General features: G+C 39.9%; 1 protein-coding gene and 1 non-coding gene across 16 annotated transcripts in view; both read left to right on the forward strand.

The window, feature by feature from the left end:
- The window catches only part of BMPR1A (bone morphogenetic protein receptor type 1A), a 169,189-nt gene that overhangs the window by 117,479 nt on the left and 31,419 nt on the right, over nucleotides 1–20,291 (forward strand). For all 15 annotated transcript variants that reach the window (XM_063780812.1, XM_063780811.1, XM_063780799.1 and 12 more), the window contains 3 exons: nucleotides 2,725–2,943; nucleotides 16,909–17,071; nucleotides 18,992–19,094. In XM_063780812.1, the coding sequence (XP_063636882.1) occupies nucleotides 2,877–2,943; nucleotides 16,909–17,071; nucleotides 18,992–19,094 (333 nt within the window). In that variant the 5' untranslated portion in view covers nucleotides 2,725–2,876. The remainder of the gene's footprint in view (nucleotides 1–2,724; nucleotides 2,944–16,908; nucleotides 17,072–18,991; nucleotides 19,095–20,291) is intronic.
- On the forward strand, nucleotides 16,416–16,580 carry LOC112204708 (U1 spliceosomal RNA). Its single transcript, XR_002938373.3, has one exon. It is a non-coding gene; the product is annotated as a U1 spliceosomal RNA (small nuclear RNA).

Below are 20,291 nucleotides of genomic sequence, written 5' to 3' on the forward strand. Positions count from 1 at the left end.
TCCTCTGAAAGGGAAAGCACTTAGAGTCTTGCGGCCAGCCAGCTCTGCAGGGTGCCTTGGTTGTGGCTCTAATGAGACAAGGCCACATATTAGCTTTAAATAAGCCAATGAGGAAACAGTGACAATGAAAGATGTAACAAGGCATAGCGGTCAGTCTCCTGCCCAAGACTGTGAGTTCCTTGCAGCAGGAACAACCATACTCATATTTGTATTTCTGGTACCTAACACTGGGTCGGTAATATGTACTCTAGATGCAGGCCAGTTGCAGTGGTTCACACCTGTAATCTCAGCACTCTGGGAGGAGGCCAAGGCCACAGGATTGCTTGAGGCCAGGAGTTTGAGACCAGCCCAGGCAACATAGCGAGACCCACCGCCCCCACCCCTATTAAATTAAAAAAAAAAAAAAGATGTTGTTGGTGAATAAGTGAGTAAATTAATAAGTGAAAATTTGGGGAGGGGTGGAGACCTAGCAAGGGAGGCAGGACCAAAGCCAGGGTTTCTGGCATGGTATCCACTGGAGAGTGGTAGCCAGTGGAGGAGCAAGCAAGAAAGGTGTGGGTTTGATTTAGACAGGTGGAGTGTGATTCTAGTAGAAATATTTAGTGGGAAAATTGAAATGAGGAAGAGAGATTAGGATTGGAAATACACTGGAAACTTCTCTTGAATTGGAAACCTGGAACATATATCCTTAGAATGACAGTTGAATTATTTCAAGAAGTTTTCAAAGAAATGCTGTTAAATCATGTGGCAAACATTATTCTATAGTTATTTTAGACTTTACATCTTTTTCTCTAAGCATTATGTAATGGGAAACAATTTTATATTACAGAAATAAGAGATTGCAGGGATTTTTAGAACTAAGCCACATATAACATACACGTGTAAATGATACCTCACTGTAAACCTTCTTTGCCTCAGTACTGTAAATAACTTTGGAAAGCTAATTAAAGTGAAAATTCTTACTTAGATATTATAAAATAGAAAGCTCAGGTTATTAATGTAGAAATCACACCAGGGTCATTGTGTCATAAATAAGCAAGATCTTTGTCATTCAGGAATAGTTCAAGCTGAAAGTCAATAAAATCAAACCACATGAAACAATGGGATGGGGGTAAAGTAGAATGATATATATCTTGATACTAATTAGCCTTTTCCCCCGTTATTTATTTAACAATTTTACTTTGAGGCCTTTAAAAGTTCACTGTCTATATTAATAATCACCAAACCTTAATTGGAGAGATTGTTTCATGTCATCCGTATTAGAAGTTCAGTTTCATCTTAATAAAGTCAAATTTGCAATATTTTAGGAAATAATTTCTTTAAGATACTGCTTTTTTCCCTCCCCTCCCCTCCTCTCCTCTTTTTTTATGAGATTGTGTCTCACTCTGTCACCCAGGCTGGAGTGCAGTGGCGCAGTCTCAGCTTACTGCAAGCTCAGCTTACTGCAAGCTCCGCTTACTGGGTTCAAGCCATTCTCCTGCCTCAGCCTCCTGAGTAGTTGGGACTACAGGCGCCTGCCACCACACCTGGCTAAATTTTTTTGTATTTTTAGTAGAGACTGGGTTTCACTATGTTAGCCTGGATGGTCTCGATCTCCTGACCTCATGATCTGCCTACCTCAGCCTCTCAAAGTGCTGGGATTACAGGCGTGAGTCACTGCACCTCTGCCTCCTGGGTTCAAGTGATTCTCCTGCCTCAGCCTCCTGAGTAGCTGGGATTACAGGCACCCGCCACCATGCGTGGCTAATTTTTGTATTTTTAGTAGAGATGGGGTTTCACCATGCTGGCCAGGCTGGTCTTGAACTCCTGACTTCACTTCAGGTGATCTGCCCACCTTGGCCTCCCAAAGTGCTGGGATTACAGGTGTGAGCCACTGCACCTGGCTCTTTTTCTTTTTTTTCCTTTAATGATGAAGCACCCTCTTTAATTAAATATGTGTAATTTTCGCCTGGCATGGTGACTCACATCTGTAATCCTAGCACTTTGGGAAGCTGAGGCTGGCGGATCACCTGAGGTCAGGAGTTTGAGACTAGCCCGGCCAAGATGGTGAAACCCCATCTCTACTAAAAACACAAAAATTAGCCGAGTGTGGTGGTACACACCTGTAATCCCAGCTACTCAGAAGGCTGAGGCAGGAGAATCACTTGAACCTGGGAGGTGGAGGTTGCAGTGAGTCGAGATGGTGCCATTGCACTCCAGCCTGGGCAACGAGCAAAACTCTGTCTCAAATAAAATAAAATAAAATGAATTAATATGTGTAATTTTCTAGGTCGGCTTCCTCTTCTATCTATAGAATAAATTATTTATTAGAAAGACTTAGGGTGTTTTCATTATATCTACTAGAATTTGCAAGAATGTTGATGGTTACCCTTATGTTTTAAATTTAACTTTTCCTGTTTAAGTCTTAATATAGTTGGGAATTTTCATGTTATTAATAAAATAATTAGAACAGCCAGAAAGGACTATTGAGATTGTTTAATATACTTCCCTTGTTGTACATATGGCTAATCTGAGGTCAGGAGAGGTTGCAGCCTATTAACTAAATTATTTGAAGTTTGAAATTATAGTGCCTAAAAAAAAAAAAAAAAGCAAGGATACCTTTAATCTTTTAAAATGTATTTCATTGTTTAAAGGTGTGTTTGGGCATTTGTTTCCCTTTTAGTTTTTGAAAAATTTCCAAAATTCAGTTGTATTCCTTACCTTTTAAATATTTTTGTCTTTCAGGAGTCGTAAGAAAGCAGTGGGAGTTGAAGTCATTGTCAAGTGCTTGCGATCTTTTACAAGAAAATCTCACTGAATGATAGTCATTTAAATTGGTGAAGTAGCAAGACCAATTATTAAAGGTGACAGTACACAGGAAACATTACAATTGAACAATGACTCAGCTATACATTTACATCAGATTATTGGGAGCCTATTTGTTCATCATTTCTCGTGTTCAAGGTAAATCAGTGTTCATTTTAGTAATGTGTGTGTGTATATAAAAAGCACTATTTCTTGCTTCTGTTCTTTCAACTCATCCCTGTTTGAATAGTTAGGCCCAGCCTACTAGGGCAGCTTTTAGGAAAGAAGCAAAGATGAAACACGTGCCAAATAATTTTTTAACTTGGCTGTGATGGAAACATTTTCAAGTATTTTTGAAATCTCAGTCTCTCTGAGTCTATCTTCTCCTTCACAACATAGGCGTGATGATAGACAGCATTAGGTCTTGTGAGGATTAAATGAGATAAAGTATGTAAAGCCACCTCAGTTAGTAGCTGAAAGACAGGGTAATAGGTAGTCCAGGCTGAGCTTCAAAATTCCTCTCTCCTTTAAAATACAATAAGGAGCAAGTGTAAATAATAATTGAAAAATCATTTTATTGGCCAGGCACAGTGGCTCACACCTGTAATCCCAGCACTTTGGGAGGCCGAGGTGGGCGGATCATGAGGTCAGGAGTTCAAGACCAGCCTGGGCAACATGGCAAAACCTCATCTTTACCAAAAAAATACAAAAATTAGCCAGGTGTGATGACGGGGGCCTGTAATCCCAGCTACTCGGGAGGCTGAGGCAGGAGAATCACTTGAACCCCGGGAGGTGGAAGCTGCAGTGAGCTGAGATCGTACCAATGCACTCTAGCCTGGGCAACAGAGCAAGACTCTGTCCCTGCCCCAACCAAAAAATTTCATTTTATTGTTGTTAAAAGACTTTAAAAAGATAACTGGCACTTGTCTGTGCTGAATACTAAAATTTCTTCATAGAGCACTGACAGTTTGTTTATGACCAATAAAGTAATTTTGCTACTATGTGTTCACAGCTTAGAACTCCCAAACAGGAAGTTATTGTGATGACTCTTAGGACCAGATGGCCTGTATTTGCACATAAGCTTTTTCCTGTATGGTTTAAGTGGGATAATATTTTAAGCTGAAAAGACAGTACTGTTTTGCAAGAGGATTTTAGATAAAACTTACTGGATGTCTTCGTTCTCAAGTTTTTTACTTCACAGGTTGCTTTTTCCTAATGTTTTGATCACAGTGATCTGGATTAATATCTGCTGTTAAGAAGAAACATGATTAACACCATAAAGCTTTTGATATTTTCATCTTTTTTTTTTTTTTGAGACAGAGTCTCGCTCTGTCACCGAGGCTGGAGTACAGTGGCGCCATCTCGGCTCACTGCAAGCTCCGCCTCCCGGGTTCACGCCATTCTCTTGCCTCAGCCTCCCGAGTAGCTGGGACTACAGGCGCCCACCATCACGCCCAGCTAATTTTTTGTATTTTTAGTAGAGACGGGGTTTCACCGTGTTAGCCAGGATGGTCTCAATCTCCTGACCTCGTGATCCACCCACTTCGGCCTCCCAAAGTGCTGGCATTACAGGCGTGAGCCACTGTGCCCGGCTGATATTTTCATCTTAAAGCACAAACATAGAATGAAATCTGTAGCTTCTTTTTATTTTGCCTTAGTATTATAACAATATCCTTAGTATTACAACAATATCCTTAGTATTACCATGCTAAGAATACAGAGCCTTCAGCAAAAGCCACTTTTACTTGTGAAACACCAAATTATTTAGTACAATACCTTTACTTCAATATCTGTTACATGCCTTGTTGATCAGCATCAACCAAAGCTGCTATAGTTTTGAAGATGAGTTAAATTCATAGTAATATTATATTTGCTACCTCACTTCCAGGTAATCTCCATTTTGGCATAAATTTTTTAAAAATCTGTTTAGATCACACGTAGGCAATATGATACAAAATTCTCAGTCCTCGCCCCAGTTCACATTGTTCTATAATAAACTTTTATTAGATGGAATAAGTTGGTAATTAGTTACTATGTAAAAGCAAAAGATCTTATTAAGAATTACATTTCTCTGATAAAGAGTGAAATTTGTTACATTTCCTTTCAAAAAATTATTTTGATAGTTGCTTCAAATAACATACAAATGTTTGCTCTTAAAGCTAAAACCAATGTAGAAAAGTTATTTCTGAGAGATCATTAGGAAGGATTGTAGAATGGTATTAATGGAAATAACTTCTGACTTTAGCTCTAGCTTTATCTTGTTTTGAATTATGTCTCAGGAAAATAAACTTATCTGTACCTTGGTTTCCTTGATGTAAAATAGAAATAATAATGCTTATCCTAGATATAAACAAGAATGTTTTGACCATCAACTGTTAGGGTATAGATTTAAGTGCTTTACATTGAGATAAAGTTACTTAGGTTTGAACAGAAAAATGAGTCATCTGATATTAACAGCTGATAGATACTTAGTTCTTGTTTTTTAAGACTTGGTGACAAATTTTACAACAGGATATATTAATGTTGGATAGATATGTAGTCCCTTTTTTGGATTTTGTCACAAATTTCAGAAATGGATTTTAGTTTTAAGTAACTAATAATGACTTCAATAGAGATTTATTTTTAACATAGGTGGTAGATGTTTGCTGTACATTCAGTTATTGAGTAGTGTCAAGGCTGACATGTCTGTAATTTTCTTGACATTTCCCTTGTGGTTCCCAAGTGGTTACTATTATCTGCATTTGAGGCAGGTAAAACGGGGAAAGGGTCAGCACTGGCCTCAACTAGACCTGATACCAGGAAAGCAAAAGTGTCACAGATTTTGTCTTAAGTCTTAATCATTCCTAATAGCAAGAGCTACTGGAAAACAGAGAAACAGGATTGTCACAATTGTCTTAATCTATATCCATTGCCTAGGGCTGGGTGTGTTGTTCCCCCAAACAAAATCAGAGTTTGGTTAGCTGGGAAAAGGGGGAAAATAGGTATCAATTGGACAATTAAAAGGATCTGGGAGAGATTTAATTTTTTCCATCAATTAGAATGTTTTCCTCTACAAATAATTAAAAAAAAATTAAAAGAGCTTAAACATGACATTTTGGGCTAGGTGATTTTTATTTTTTTAAAAAAAGTTTGAACAATAAAGAGAATGTAGTAACACACAGGAAGTCTGTATATAAGGGGACTGTAGTTGGTTATGTGGCTCATCAAGACCCAAGTTCTTTGTCTTTTCAACTGTGCCATCTCTAAATGTCAGGTTAGCCACAGTGTCACAGTGTGGCTGCTGAGAGACTAGACATCACATGCAGATGAGGTAAGCTTGAGTTGACAATGCTCAGTTAAAGAAGAGGGAAATCTGTTTGTGTCTCTTTTTAATTGATAAATCTTTCCCCATTCACTCACTTCCTCTCCCCAACAGACTTCCTTCTAATCTTAGTGGCCAAAATTCATTATATGCTCTTGTGTTAAATCACTGGCAAGGGGAATGGAACTAAAATTGTTGGATTAGACCAACGATTATCTCTGCTGAGAGTAGAGGGCTGCGCTTCCCTGAATCACGTGGAGGAGGGGCGGACCCTTAATGTGTGTGTACATGTGCACATGCCTGTTGCCAGCAAGGGAAGGAGGAGAAGAATAAGAGTATCTGTTGCTGGGTACCACATTTGTCGACCTGACGTCATACATATGCTAAAATGCTCATGTTGCTATGAAATTTTCAGTTCCTTTTCAAGGGGTTCTATACCCCAGAGTTGCATCCATTTAGTACACGCAGCTACTAATCCAGGACTTCTGGCTGGTGGGAAGCCCTCTCCTTCGGGTCCAGGTGCCTCTTCATGGTCCAGCAGTGTGTGGCTAAAAGCAATTATCAGTGCACAGTATACCCAGTATCCAGTGATAAAGATGAAGTGGGATAAGTACTATATAAAACTTCCATTCAGAGGAAGAAAAATTGGAAACAACCTCAGTATTCACTGCTCCATAGCATGTAGATTAATGATGCTTAACCTGTTTGTCAGCCTCCAGTTTTATTTTCTGGGAGGATTTGCCTTGTCTCTGGTGTTCCTTGGCTAGTGTTTCTGTCTTCATGGTCACATCTGAGCTGGAATTAGTGGAGGATGATCTTTGTGGAGACTGAACAGCTTTAGCGGCCTGCTTTCTGTTAGTATGGAGGTCTGATTACTGGAAATTGTCCTATGGATTGAAAACTCACAGCCTGACTGAGTCAGCCTGGGATATCTTTGGCAGTACAGTTCCTGTAAAGTTGTAGTGGTCCTACATTCTGTTTGCTCTGATCTCTTTGGTTTCACTCCATTAAACACAGTTAAATATCTTGTCTTGATGTGTGTTCTGAGAATTTCTGACCTAGCCACTGGCCTCTGCTTTGCCTGTTCTCCTGGCCTTTGGTTTAGTGACCTCCACTCTGAGGCACTCTGCTCCTTTCCCATGCTAGAAAATGACCTGCTTTATTTGGTATTGTAGCACTTACCTATGAATAAATATTAAAATAGTACCAAATGTCAGTATTTATTCATCTTTATTGTCTTTCTCCGTCGAAGACTGTAAGCTTTAATAGATATGGGACTGTGTTTTGTTTACTCTTCTAGTCACCCAGGGCTTAAAACAGTGGCTACCACCGTGTAGTTACTCAGTACATTTTGGTTTAATGGATGAATACAGTTAAAGTGAAAAAAGCAAGTTGCAAAGCTGCTTTCTTAGCCATGTATTTTTACACTGACCAACCCAATAGCAACAAGCACCTGTAACAACCCAGTTGTAGTATCTGATTATCTTTTTTCACTAAGGATCTAGAACTCCTTGGAGAAATCACTGAGTTCAAGTTTGGCAGGGAAAGAGCAAGGTGATCTTGGTATCTTGGCCAGAAAGCAAGGAAAAGTTCAAAGGATTCAGTGACCAGTTTGAATTGAATACTAATAGTAGTGGATTCAAACAAATCAAATATGTTTAAATCCACATGTTTGTAATAACACTTAAGAAAAAAACTAGTTAGGGCTGAGGGCTGTGACTTACACCTGTACATGCCAACACTTGGGAGGCCAAGGCAGGAGGATCACTTGAGCCTCAAGAGTTTGAGAACATCCACGGCTAAACTGAGAGTCCCTTTAAAAAAAAAATAGTTTGAGACCAGCCTGGGCAACATAGAGCTGGTCTCTACAAAAAAAAATTTTTAATTAGCTGAGTGTGGTGATGTGTGCCTGTATTCCTGGCTGAGGTGGGCGGGAGAATCACTTGAGCCCGGGAGCTTGAGGCTGCAGTGAACCAATGATGACGCCACTGCACTCTAGTCTGGGCAGCAGAGCAAGACTCTGTCTCAAAAAAAGAAAACAAAACTAGTTGGTTACTGTTAAAAGATGCTAATGAAGTCATTAATTTCGAAAACTGGTAAATAGAGGGAGAAATCAAACATTAATCTTGCCTTTCTAACATGAACTGTGCCACCTGTATCCAATTAGTAGGTGAGGGAAAGCATCTCATAGATGTATTCCAAGTCATAAAAAAGAGAAATGATAGGATTAGATACATTATTTTATACTATGCCGATTGAATTAGTGAATCTAGACCTTAAAAACAGAGATAAGCAGGCATTTGGTTCCCTCCTGCCCACAACATACAGAGCAGCTGCATTTCAGCGCTCAATAGACACATGTGACTTGTGGCTACCTTATTGGACAGCACAGCTCTCGAGCTAATTACCATTTACAAAATCCATAGAGAACAAGAGGACATGTTAAATGATGCCAGGAGGATGTGATCAGAAATTCCAGACTGTGGTAAATACTATACTAGTAAATACCGGACAAGTTACCCAATGTCTTCAAGTAAATCTCAAGGACAGGAAGAGGCAGAAGAAACTGGTAGATTAAGAGACTTGGAGACAACCAGCTTATTTGGATCCTGATTCAAGGAAACTACTAAAGTAATTTGTAATATTTATGATACAATTGGAAATTAGAAAGCAATTTATAACATTTATAATATAATTGGAAATTTGAACATTGCCTTGATATTTGATGATATTGGTAAGGATAAGGAATTACTATTAATTTTTTTAGGTGTGATAACTGTGTTTTTTTTTTAAGTTCTTTTAGAGATACACATTGAAATATTTACAGATAAATGGACATATCTGGTATTAGCTTCATAATTATATGAAAGGGGGAGGGAGTGAAACAAGAAGGGCCATGAATTCATCATGATAAAAGCTGGGCTGTATGGGTATGTGTGGGTTCATTGTACAGTTTTCTCTACTTTTATAAAAGGTTTCTGGCCAGGTGCAGTGGCTCAGGAGTTCGAGACCAGCCTGGCCAACATGGTGAAACCCTGTCTCTACTAAAAATACGAAAATTAGCCAGGCATGGTGGCATGTGCCTGTAGTCACAGCTACTCGGGAGGCTGAGGTGGGAGGATCGCTTGAACCAGGGAGGTGGAGGTTGCAGTGAGCCGAGATTGGGCCACTGAACTCCAGCCTGGGCAACAGAGTGAGATCCTGTCTCAAAAAAATAAAAAGTTTTCTGGAAGAATACTTCATTTCAAACATATATATGTAAATGAATAGAAAAAGGACAAGAAGCATATACACCAAACGGATAATGGTGGTTATGTTTAAGGAGTGGGAAGGGGATTAGATGGGCCCAAAGAGGACTTTTTGGTTTACTCGTGGGGCTCAATTTTTTTTTTTGGATGCTATGAGAATATATTATTGTTTTATTTGAGTATTTTAAAAACTACTTTTAGGAAAAAAAAAAAAAAAAGACCCAACACGGTGGCTCATGTCATGTCTATAATCCCAGCACATTGGGAGGCTGAGACGGGCGGATCACCTGAGGTCGGGAGTTCAAGACCAGCCTGGCCAACATGGAGAAACCCCGTCTCTACTAAAAATACAAAAAATTAGCCAGGTGTGGTGGCACATGCCTGTAATCCCAGCTACTCGGGAGGCTGAGCCAGGAGAATCGCTTGAACCTGGGAGGCGGAGGTTGCCGTGAGCTGTCATGCCACTGTACTCCAGCCTGGGCAACAAGAGCGAAAACGCCATCTCAAAAAACAAACAAAAAAACCATCAAAAACTACTTATAGGAAAAAGACTTATTTCAAGCATATGTCTAAGTAGAGAGAATAATATAATGAAACTCCATGAACTTGTCACTCAGTTTTGACAGTATCAACTGATGACCAAGGCTGTTTCCTCTCTACCCCCATGCACTTCTCCCTCACCCACGTCACCCTTGGATTATCGTGGGTAATTTTGAAATAATATTTCAGTTAAGTATAAGACACCTTGGCTGGGCACGTTAGCTCATGCCTGTAATCACAGCACTTTGGGAGGCTGAGGCAGGCAGATCACTTGAGGTCAGGAGTTCAAGACCAGCCTGCCAGCACTTTGGGAGGCCGAGGTGGGCGGATCATGAGGTCAGGAGATAGAGACCATCCTGGCTAACACAGTGAAACCCCGTCTCTACTACAAATACAAAAAATTAGCCGGGCGTGGTTGTGGGCGCCTGTAGTCCCAGCTACTCAGGAGGCTGAGGCAGGAGAATGGTGTGAACCCGGGAGGCGGAGCTTGTAGTGAGCTGAGATCACGCCACTGCACTCTAGCCTGGGCGACAGAGCGAGACTCCGTCTCAAAAAAAAAAAAAAAAAAAAAAGACCAGCCTGGCCAACATGGTGAAACACCGTCTCTACTAAAAATACAAAAATTAGCCGGGCGTGGTGGCAGGCGCCTGTATCCCAGCTACTTGGGAGGCTGAGGCAGGATAACTGCTTCAACCCAGGAGGCAGAGGTTGCAGCGAGTGGAGATCGTGCCATTGTACTCCAGCCTGGGCAACAGAGTGAGACTCCATCTCAAAACAAAAAAACACAAAAAGCAAAATTCCTCAAAGGCCACATACTGTGATCATAATGCAATAAAAGGAGTTCAACAGTGTAAACTTTGTTTGAGCGTGTGACTTTTTTTTTTTTTTTTTCTGTTTGAGACGAGTCTTGCTCTGTGGCCCAGGCTGGAGTGCAGTGGCACAATCTCAGCTCACTGCAACCTCCATCTCCTGGGTTCAAGCGATTCTCCTGCCTCAGCCTGCCGAGTAGCTGGGATAACAGGTAGACACCACCACACTCGGCTAATTTTTGTATTTTTAGTAGTGTTTCGCCATGTTGGCCAGGTTGGTTTGAACTCCTGAGCTCAGGTGATCCACCCACCTCGGCCTCCCAAGGTGCTGGGGTTACAGGCCTGAACCACCATTCCCTGCCAGCCTGCTGGGTTCTTAAGGGATCCTCCCGCCTCAGCCACCCAAGTACCTGGAACTACAGGTGTGCTCCACCACACGCAGCTAATTTTTTAAATTTTTTGTAGAGACCAGGTCTCAGCATGTTTCCCAGGCTGGTCTTGAACTCCTGAGCTCAAGCATCCCACCTTCCTGGACCTCCGTAAGTGCTAGGATTACAGGCATGAGCCACCATGCCTGGCAAACACATGATTTTTTTTTTTTTTTTGAGATGGAGTCTCACTCTGTTGACCAGGCTGGAGTGCATTGGCGTGATCTTATCTCACTGCAACCTCCACCTCCCTGGTTCAAGTGATTCCTCTGTCTCAGCCTCCTGAGTAGCTGGATTACAGGCTCACAGCACCATGCCCAGCTAATTTGTTGTATTTTTAGTAGAGACAAGAGTTTCACCATGTTGGCCAGACTGGTCTCAAACTCCTGACCTAAGGCAGTCCACCCGCCTCGGCCTCCCAAGGTGCTGGGACTACAGGCGTGAGCCACCGCGCCTGGCCAAGCATATGATTTTTAATGCAATAACTATATTCATGTTTCTAGAAGCTTTTTTTTGCCATTCAGTGACATTATGGATGACACTGCATGTCAGTATGTGTCGGACATGTGTCAGCATGTGTCGGAATGTATCAACCCATTTTTGATAATGGGTTCAGAACCAAGTTTGGTTAATGTTAACTGATTTATGCAGTTTTTATGTTCAACTGAAATACATCTAACTATAATTTTTTATTGGCCTTCCAAAAGTGTCATAAAATAAGCCTAATCATTCACATATCCTATCAGATGTGAAAAGCCCATTTCTATGCTTTCTGGCCCTGCCACAAAATCTTTTCTTTTCTTCTCCCTTTGATTTTCCTCCCAGACCAACATAGTATGACAGAACTTTGTTTGGTGATGGAAATTTCTATATCAGTAATTTGCAAACTATAGCCCACAAACTAAATCCAGCGCATTGCTGCATTTTGTGCTGCTCATGAGTGAAGAATGGTGTTTGCATTTTTAAGTGATTGAAGAAAAATCAAGAGAATATTTAATGACACATGAAAATTATATGGAACTCAAATTTTATTATCCATAAGTAATTTTATTGGAACACACCCATGTTCATTTTTTTACATGTTGTCTGACTGATTTTGCATTGTGTCGGCAGAATTGAATAGTTGTGACAGAGACCTTGGGGCCCACAAAACCAATACCTGTTTTCTATATCTCTGCTGTCTTGTGTGATAGCTACTAGCCAAATGTGGCTTTTGAGCACTTGAGTTGTGACTAGTGTGGGTGAGAAACTGATTTTTAATTTTACTTCATTTTAATTCATCTACATTTTAAGTCACATGTCGCTAGTGGCTACCATATGGGACAGCACAGTTGTAGACATGCCACCTTTTCCCTAGTTCTTGCTTCCTTGTACTTGACTTTCCTTCTGCTGATGTCTTCCTGGTTTCTGTTTAATTAATGATGCAGACTGTTGTTGTAGAATTCATTAGGCTACCACTGCTGATTATCTCATATGTATAGTGCATCAGTAGCCCATTGGTCTTACCAACCGTTTGCCATCAGAGTTCTGTTGTAGACATTCTATCTTAAGGTTGCGGCAGAAGGCATTTATTTGCTGTAGAAAAAGGAAGCCAATAAATTATTGGGAAAATATGAAAAATTACTTAGCCAGGAATAAAAATCTAGTAAAATCATTGATGCCAAAAATTGCCGTTGATGACAAGGACCTGTAAATATGCCTGTGTATAGTCATGTGTCTCTTGTAACTGTTTGTCTCTTTGTATGTATATGTTTTCATCTTTTCCTGAGATGTTATACTTAAACATGTAAGCTATTAAATATTTTGTGGGTGTTTGTTTTGAAGTATAACCTATTCCCCCAGTCCACCCCAGGGCTCGTAGTTTATTCTTTGTAAATACACGGGACTTGTGGGTGGCGAGAGATTGACATGTTCAGAACTGACAGAAGGCCATGTGCCAAGTGAAGTGATGATGGTGAGGCCTGCAGGACCCAGGTCCTGTTGGGCCCTGGGAGCACACAGTGGAGGTTGGATTTTATTCTGAGTGCATTGTGGAGCCATTGGTTGGTTTTATATAGGAGTGACAGATTTGTGTTTATAAAATGTCTCTGGCTGCTCTGTGGAAAATGGATTGCAGGGACCAAGTCAGAAGCAGAGCGAACAGTTGGAGACTTCTTACCTTAGTAGAGGCATGATGTGATGGGCCTTGGTGACAACAGCGGAGTTGGAGAAAAATGAAAACAATTGACATACATTTTGGAGGTTGAGCCAGAAGACTTTGGTAAGACCAGGTTTGAGGCAAATCAAGAGTTCATTTAGGACAAGTCAGTCAGGAGGTGTCTAAGCAGGTCATGGCTAGAGGGGGTACATCCAGGAACCATCAACAGAGTGGGCGCTGTCCCCTAGGGAGAGCACAGAGAGGCTCTTTCCTGTTACTTTTCTTTGTATTCAATATCCGCTTGGTGAAATCTTGCAAGTTTTTAAGATGTAGCTTAGATTTCATTACTTTTGACATCTAAGATCAGTTTGAGTTTGACACCTAGGATGAGCCTTTTCCTTTGTTTACATGTAAACACCTCCGTATTTTGTCACTTTTTTTTTTTTTTTTTTTTGAGATGGATTTTCGCTCTTGTCGTCCAGGCTGAAGTGCAATGGCTTGATCTTTGTTCACTGCAACCTCCACCTCCCAGGTCAAGTGATTGTCCTGCCTCAGCCACCCGAATACTGGGATTACAGGCGCCTGCCACCACGCCCAGCTAATTTTTTAATATTTTTAGTAGAGACGGGATTTCACCATGTTGACCAGGCTGGTCTTGAACTCCTGACCTCAGGTGATCTGCCCACTTTGGCCTCCCAAAGTGCTGGGATTACAGGCGTGAGCCACCACGCCTGGCCTTTGTATTTTGTCACTTTTCACATTGTATTTATTTGCTTTTGTGCTTATTCCCCCTCTGCTTTCCACCAAGTTTCTCAAGGCCACATATGTGGTTTTGATGCCACATCTTTGCGTTTCTAGCATTTAATACCTTGCCTGCACATAATAGACCCCTACTAAGTATTCTGTTGAATATTTGGCAATAATATAAGCTCCAGATACAACTACTGTAATTGAGTTTTTTGTCTCATGAATTCAAATAGTATTCTAGGAAGTTTCATATAACTTTGAGTTTTTCATGTATCAGTGATCTTTTAGTGTTACGATCTTTGTTATTAGTAACATCTTCATTTGTATACTATTTTACATGTATTAAGCACTTTAGTAAATATTCATTTGATCTACCTATAACCTCTTGATTTGAATTAGGCAGGAATTATTATCCCCATTTTCTATAGATAGCTGAGGTTCAGAGAGTAACTTAGCTGTGCACGTAACTGCGACTTGAACCCTTCACTTCTTGCTGTTATCTCAAATGATATTTCTGCCACACTAAACTGCTTTTTCTGTGTCACTAGATTTTTGAAAAATCAATTGCTGTGATATATTATATACTGTTTGTTTTCCAGAGCTGAATTGATATGTGTCTTCTGTTAATGTAATAGGATTTTAAAGCTGGTCAGGTTCCCTCACCTGTCCTCTAGTCCTATAGCCTTATAGAGTAAATGAAGCCTGGAAAGGTGACATGGCTTGCCCAAGACCATCCAGCTAGGTAAAGCGGGGTAGGCCCATGGCATAACAGAATCCCAGTCTCCTCATTTCCTGCTCAGTGGATTTCTTCCCTTCCTGTACCTCCTGCTTCCCCCACCCCATCTCTTACAGTTGATGTTTCTAACATAAAGGAGGTCTTTCCGCTTTGTAGCAATCAGATCCAACGGAAGCCTTGACATTATATTACGGAATTTATTTCTGAAAGGAGAGTGGTGTGGGGGGCGCGGGGATGAGTAATATATGTATGTACACAAACTTCCAGCTTTTTTTTTTTTTTTTAAGTGTTTTCTCTCCTGGCCGGGCACGGTGGCTCATGCCTGTAATCCCAGCACTTTGGGAGACTGAGGCAAGTGGATCACTTGAGGTCAGGAGTTTGAGACCAGCCTGGCCAACATGGTGAAACCCTGTCTCTACCAACAAAATACAAAAAAATTAGCTAGGCGTTGTGTGGGGTGCCTGTAATCCCAGCTACTCGGGAGGCTGAGGCAGGAGAATCGCTTGAACCTGGGAGCCGGAGGTTGCAGTGAGCCGAGATTGCACCAGTGCACTCCAGCTTGGGTGACAGAGTGAGACTCTATCTCAAATAAAAATGTTTTCTATGCTCATTCAGTAGCAAATTCTTTTATTAAATATTCAGTTTAAGAAAGTGAAGGTTATTGGCCAGGCATGGTGGCTCACGCCTATATTCCCAGCACTTCGGGAGGCTGAGGCGGGAGGATCGCTTGAGCCCAGGAGTTCAAGACCAACCTGAGCAGTAAAGGGAGACCTTGTCCCTACAAAGAATTTAAAAATTAGCCGGGCATGGTGGCATGTGCCCTTGGTCCCAGCTACTCCAGAGGCTGAGGTGGGAGGATCACTTGAGCCTGGGAGGTTGAGGCTGCAGTGAGCTCTGATCACATCACTGTACTCCAGCCTGGGCAATAGCGTGAGACCATGTCTCAGAAAAAAAAAAAAAAAGTGAAAATTATTGAAACTGAAGGCATGTAATCATCAAAACACTATTTAGCAGCACTTTTTCTGTTACCAGTGTGTGCATATGTGATATTTTTTGTCTTTTCAGTAGTTTATCTCATCAGTATGGTAAATGTAAAATCAAGTCTGTGTTGTGTCTTGAACCACTTATTTAACATTTATAATGAAATACATATACACTTGTCTGTTTGGTTCCACCTTTCATTCCCTTGAGAGTAACCCACAAAGAATGGCCTAGCTGAGTCAGAGAGAGGAAGTAATTACTAGAACAGTTTTTTTAGTTCCGTTCTGCTTCCAGCCTGAAAGATTTAGTACCAAATATGACAGTATCTGTCACTGCAGTCTGCTAGACTCTAGTGTAAGAACATAGTTCCATTTCTGTGAGCTAACTGCTGCCCTTCTATAACCTTCAGTTTCTGCCAGCATCGTCTGCATTCAAACCAATGACCTCGAGGTGAAAATCTCCAGATAACATGATTGGTCCCCATGCTCTCATGATTTCCTTACTTAAGCAATTAAAGGCCAAAGCAAGATGCTTAGTAACTCCTTTTCCACATAGAGGCACAAATAAAGGAAAGCTGGTCACAAGTTTTGAACCAAAGAGTTAAAAGAAGAATCATAACTTGTCTCTATTTAATGATTGGAAACTCTCACAGACTTCTGTGAAGTCTCTCCCCATTTTGTACCTTTCTTACAAGTGATGACTATATACTTTTACCTGGCAGGGGAGAGACCACAGTCACGAAGGTGGTTTTCCCAGGGCGAGGCTTATTCATTGCACTCCAGATGTGCTGACCCCTGCGATTTCCCCAAATGTGGGAAACCCAACTGCATAATTGTGGTGGGGGGGGACTGCGTTCATGCTTTTCCCTGGTTAAATTAAAATTTTTTAAAGTTATTTTAAAAATATAAAAAACAAGATTTGACTGTATTCTGCCTTGCGCCACTCTTGTTTGTCTTTCACTAGTGCAAAGATTGTGATATAGCTGTCTTCATGTACCCCACAATACCTGGTGCAGTAATTCTGTGCATAATAATGTATGTCTGTTTGTTGTATGAATGAAATTTATATTTCTAAAGAAACATGCTAGCTACAATTATTGTGATAAGAAAGCTTAACAACTTTTTCTCATTGAAAATTGTCATGAAACAATGAGCTTTTCAGAAATGATTTACTTACAAATTCCATATTTGAATGCAGGACAGAATCTGGATAGTATGCTTCATGGCACTGGGATGAAATCAGACTCCAACCAGAAAAAGTCAGAAAATGGAGTAACCTTAGCACCAGAGGATACCTTGCCTTTTTTAAAGTGCTATTGCTCAGGGCACTGCCCAGATGATGCTATTAATAACACATGCATGTAAGTATTTTATGCAGCCCTTGTTAAGAGTTAGGAGAATAGAGTTGCATTTAGTGCTATTTTAAGAATTATTAAACTTGTCTGCGGTTTTTTTTCATTCATATATGGTATCTTTCCAGAAAGCCAAAAAGCCTTTTGTTTTGTATATTAGAACATTATTCCATTAAATGATTGATAGGTGAGTTACTATATTAGAATTATGTTATAATGCAGCTTTTAAAATAAGATCAAAGGGATCTAGTATTTGTTTAACATCTGAGTTTTTAATGATCTTTTAATCTTAAATTTATTGACGCTCATTTTAGAAAACTTAGAGGTTACCAAAAAAGAAATCAGAAAACTCACTGACAACCTCCTACTTCTTTTTAATTTAAAAAAAAAATTTTTTTTTAACTATAGACAGGGTCTTGCTATGTTGCCCAGGCTGGTCTCAAACTCCTGGGCTCAAGCAGTCCTTCCACCTCAGCTTCCCAAAGTGCTGGGATTACTAGGGTGAGCTGCCACACCTGGCCTCCTACTTCTTAATTAGTTGAAATATTTTGCAGATATATATAAATCATATTGTGTTAATTAATTTTATGCTTTTTTCTTACCTGTGAATTTACCAATCCAAATCTGATTTATAAAACGATTTTAATTTTTCTAGTGTATTTCGTGTTAGCTGCACAACGTGTTTATATATGATCATGTAATTCTAGTCCATATTTGTTGGAAACATTGACATATTGACTTAATAAGACCAAAAAAAATTGCCTGAACAACTCAACCTCATCAGTCAATTAATTGTCTCCTTGTTATAGAGGCAATAATGAATGTCATGTTTTATACTTTTAATAATTGTATGTTCCCTGAATGGACCAGATAGAAAGCATGAAACTTTACACGTAAACTCTTGAACCTGCATGACAGTCATTGTGTCTTAGGTTTGCTGCTTGTCCCCTGGTGGTGGTGGGCTCTGCGTGGCTGACTGTGACTAGTTGTCCATTTTTACCTTCCTGAGAGTTTGCCAGCAGGGAACTGCCGCTCTCTGCTATGTCACCAAATAATGTTTTGCTAAACTTCTTGTCTGTAGTACCTGCCTGATGTAATGGGCTGTCTGTTAGTAGCTTAGTAACCCAGAGTAAAACTGAATCATCCATTTTAACAGAATTCTGCCCCACACTTAACATTTTCTCCTAACAGAAAACCAAGAATTCTGCAAAATTCTTCTAAGTAGAAGCAGCACAATTCCTGATATTAACAATAAATAGGAGCACAGAAAAAGCTTTTAGAAATTTCTCCCATACCTGTTGAAGTCTATATGAATATATTAAGGGGAAACTCCAGGATGCTAACACTAAAATAAGAATTTCATTATATATATATGTAAATTTATTGAAAATTTATTAAAAAGTCCTCTCCCTGTTTTCCCATCATATTCAGTAAAAGGTGCCTTTTAGTCCCCCTTTTTTTTTTTTTTTTTGGTCATTAAGCCTATTTGTATGTGTCAGAGAAAAGTTTGTTTTTATCTATTATCATATACAATATGGAAGTACTGAAAAAATGGGTAAAAAGAGACAAAGTTATTTTAAAGTATGTTTTCAAAACATGACTTATAAAATTTTATAAATCAGCTTTCTGTGATCACATGACTGATTAGCAAAGAGAAGTCACATAACTCCTATGTGGAGGACTTGTTTAATTGAAATCCTTTTCTTCTTGACAAAGGGTTGTCACTGGCCTTTTAGATCTTAGCTCAGACATAACTTTCATTTGTCTTAAAACCTCTGGCGTTGCCAATAAATCACATGTGAATGCAATTCTAAGTCACAAAACAAAGTATTAAAGGCCATCTGTACCTGTTCACATTCAGACTCAAATTTCATTAGTACTTTCTATGTGAATTTATGTTTTCTTTTGTTTTGTTTTTTTCTGTTTTAGAACTAATGGACATTGCTTTGCCATCATAGAAGAAGATGACCAGGGAGAAACCACATTAGCTTCAGGGTGTATGAAATATGAAGGATCTGATTTTCAGTGCAAAGTAAGATATAATTTGGGACCCATGAGACAAAGAAGGGAGGGGCCATATGAAAGCATCGATTTCCCCCAGGAGAAACATGCCTGGTGTACACATCGCTGTATGTTCACATCAGTAAATATATTGGAGGAATACCTACTGTCTAGATTCTGTCCTGTATTCATATGTAGAATTTATAACTAAATCATTTCTGAAAAGCTAATTGTTTGATTACAATTTCCTTTTTTATTTCCATAGACAGCACCTGGCTCTGTTGCCCAGGCTGGAGTGCAGTGCTGCGATCTCCGCTCACTGCAACCTCAGGCCAGCCTCCTGCCTCAGCCTTCTGAATAGCTGAGACTTCAGGTGCATGCTACTATACCTGGCTAATTTTTGTATTTTTTGTAGAGACAAGGTTTTACCATGTTGCCCAGGCTGGTCTCAAACTCCTGGGCTCAAGCAGTTTGCCCGCATCGGCCCGCAAAGTGCTGGGATTACAGGTGTGAGCCACTGTGCCCAGCCTGATTACAGTTTTCTTTGTTCTCTACTTGGGAGGCTGAGGCAGAAGAATTGCTTGAGCCGGGGAGGCCAAGGTTGCAGTTAGCCGAGATCGTTCCACGGTACTGCAGCCTGGGCCACAGAGCAAGACCCTGTCTCAAAAAAAAAAAAAAAATTCTTTTTTCTTTTTTTAAATTTCAACCGTCTTTGGCTACTGATTACAATTTTCAATGAGAAAAAGTTTCTAAACTTTCTTATCACAATAATTGCAGCTAACGTTTCTTTAAAAATAAAAATTTTATTCAAGTAATATGATTATGGTAATTTAAGTTCCAGGTTATTTTACCTTAAAAAAGTTTTAAATCATCCTAGGTTGTCATGACTGCAAAAAAATTATATTGTCACACTTATTTGTAGATTATAAAATTTACTGAGAAGACTTCTAAGATAGTGGCAGTAACCTTTGTATCACTCTGAGACAACTTAGAAATGTTAAAGATATACTGCAAACTCTAGGGTAACCGCTAAAGTTGAAAAAAAAATGTTAAGGCCTTGTAAGGAGGTGTCAGTGGAGCTCTTTAAAAGCAGCAGCAAAGGAATCAGGATGGTAATAGTTTATTAGCATCCTGATGGCTCTGTGTTATAAACCTGATCTCTTCAAAATTCTGCATAGTAATTTTGTCCCAGGAGATCCTTCCAGTGTTTCTGAAAACCAGCTCCAGA

This window comes from Pan troglodytes, chromosome 8 (assembly GCF_028858775.2).
Source record: "Pan troglodytes isolate AG18354 chromosome 8, NHGRI_mPanTro3-v2.0_pri, whole genome shotgun sequence".
NCBI classification, from domain to species: Eukaryota; Metazoa; Chordata; class Mammalia; order Primates; family Hominidae; genus Pan; species Pan troglodytes.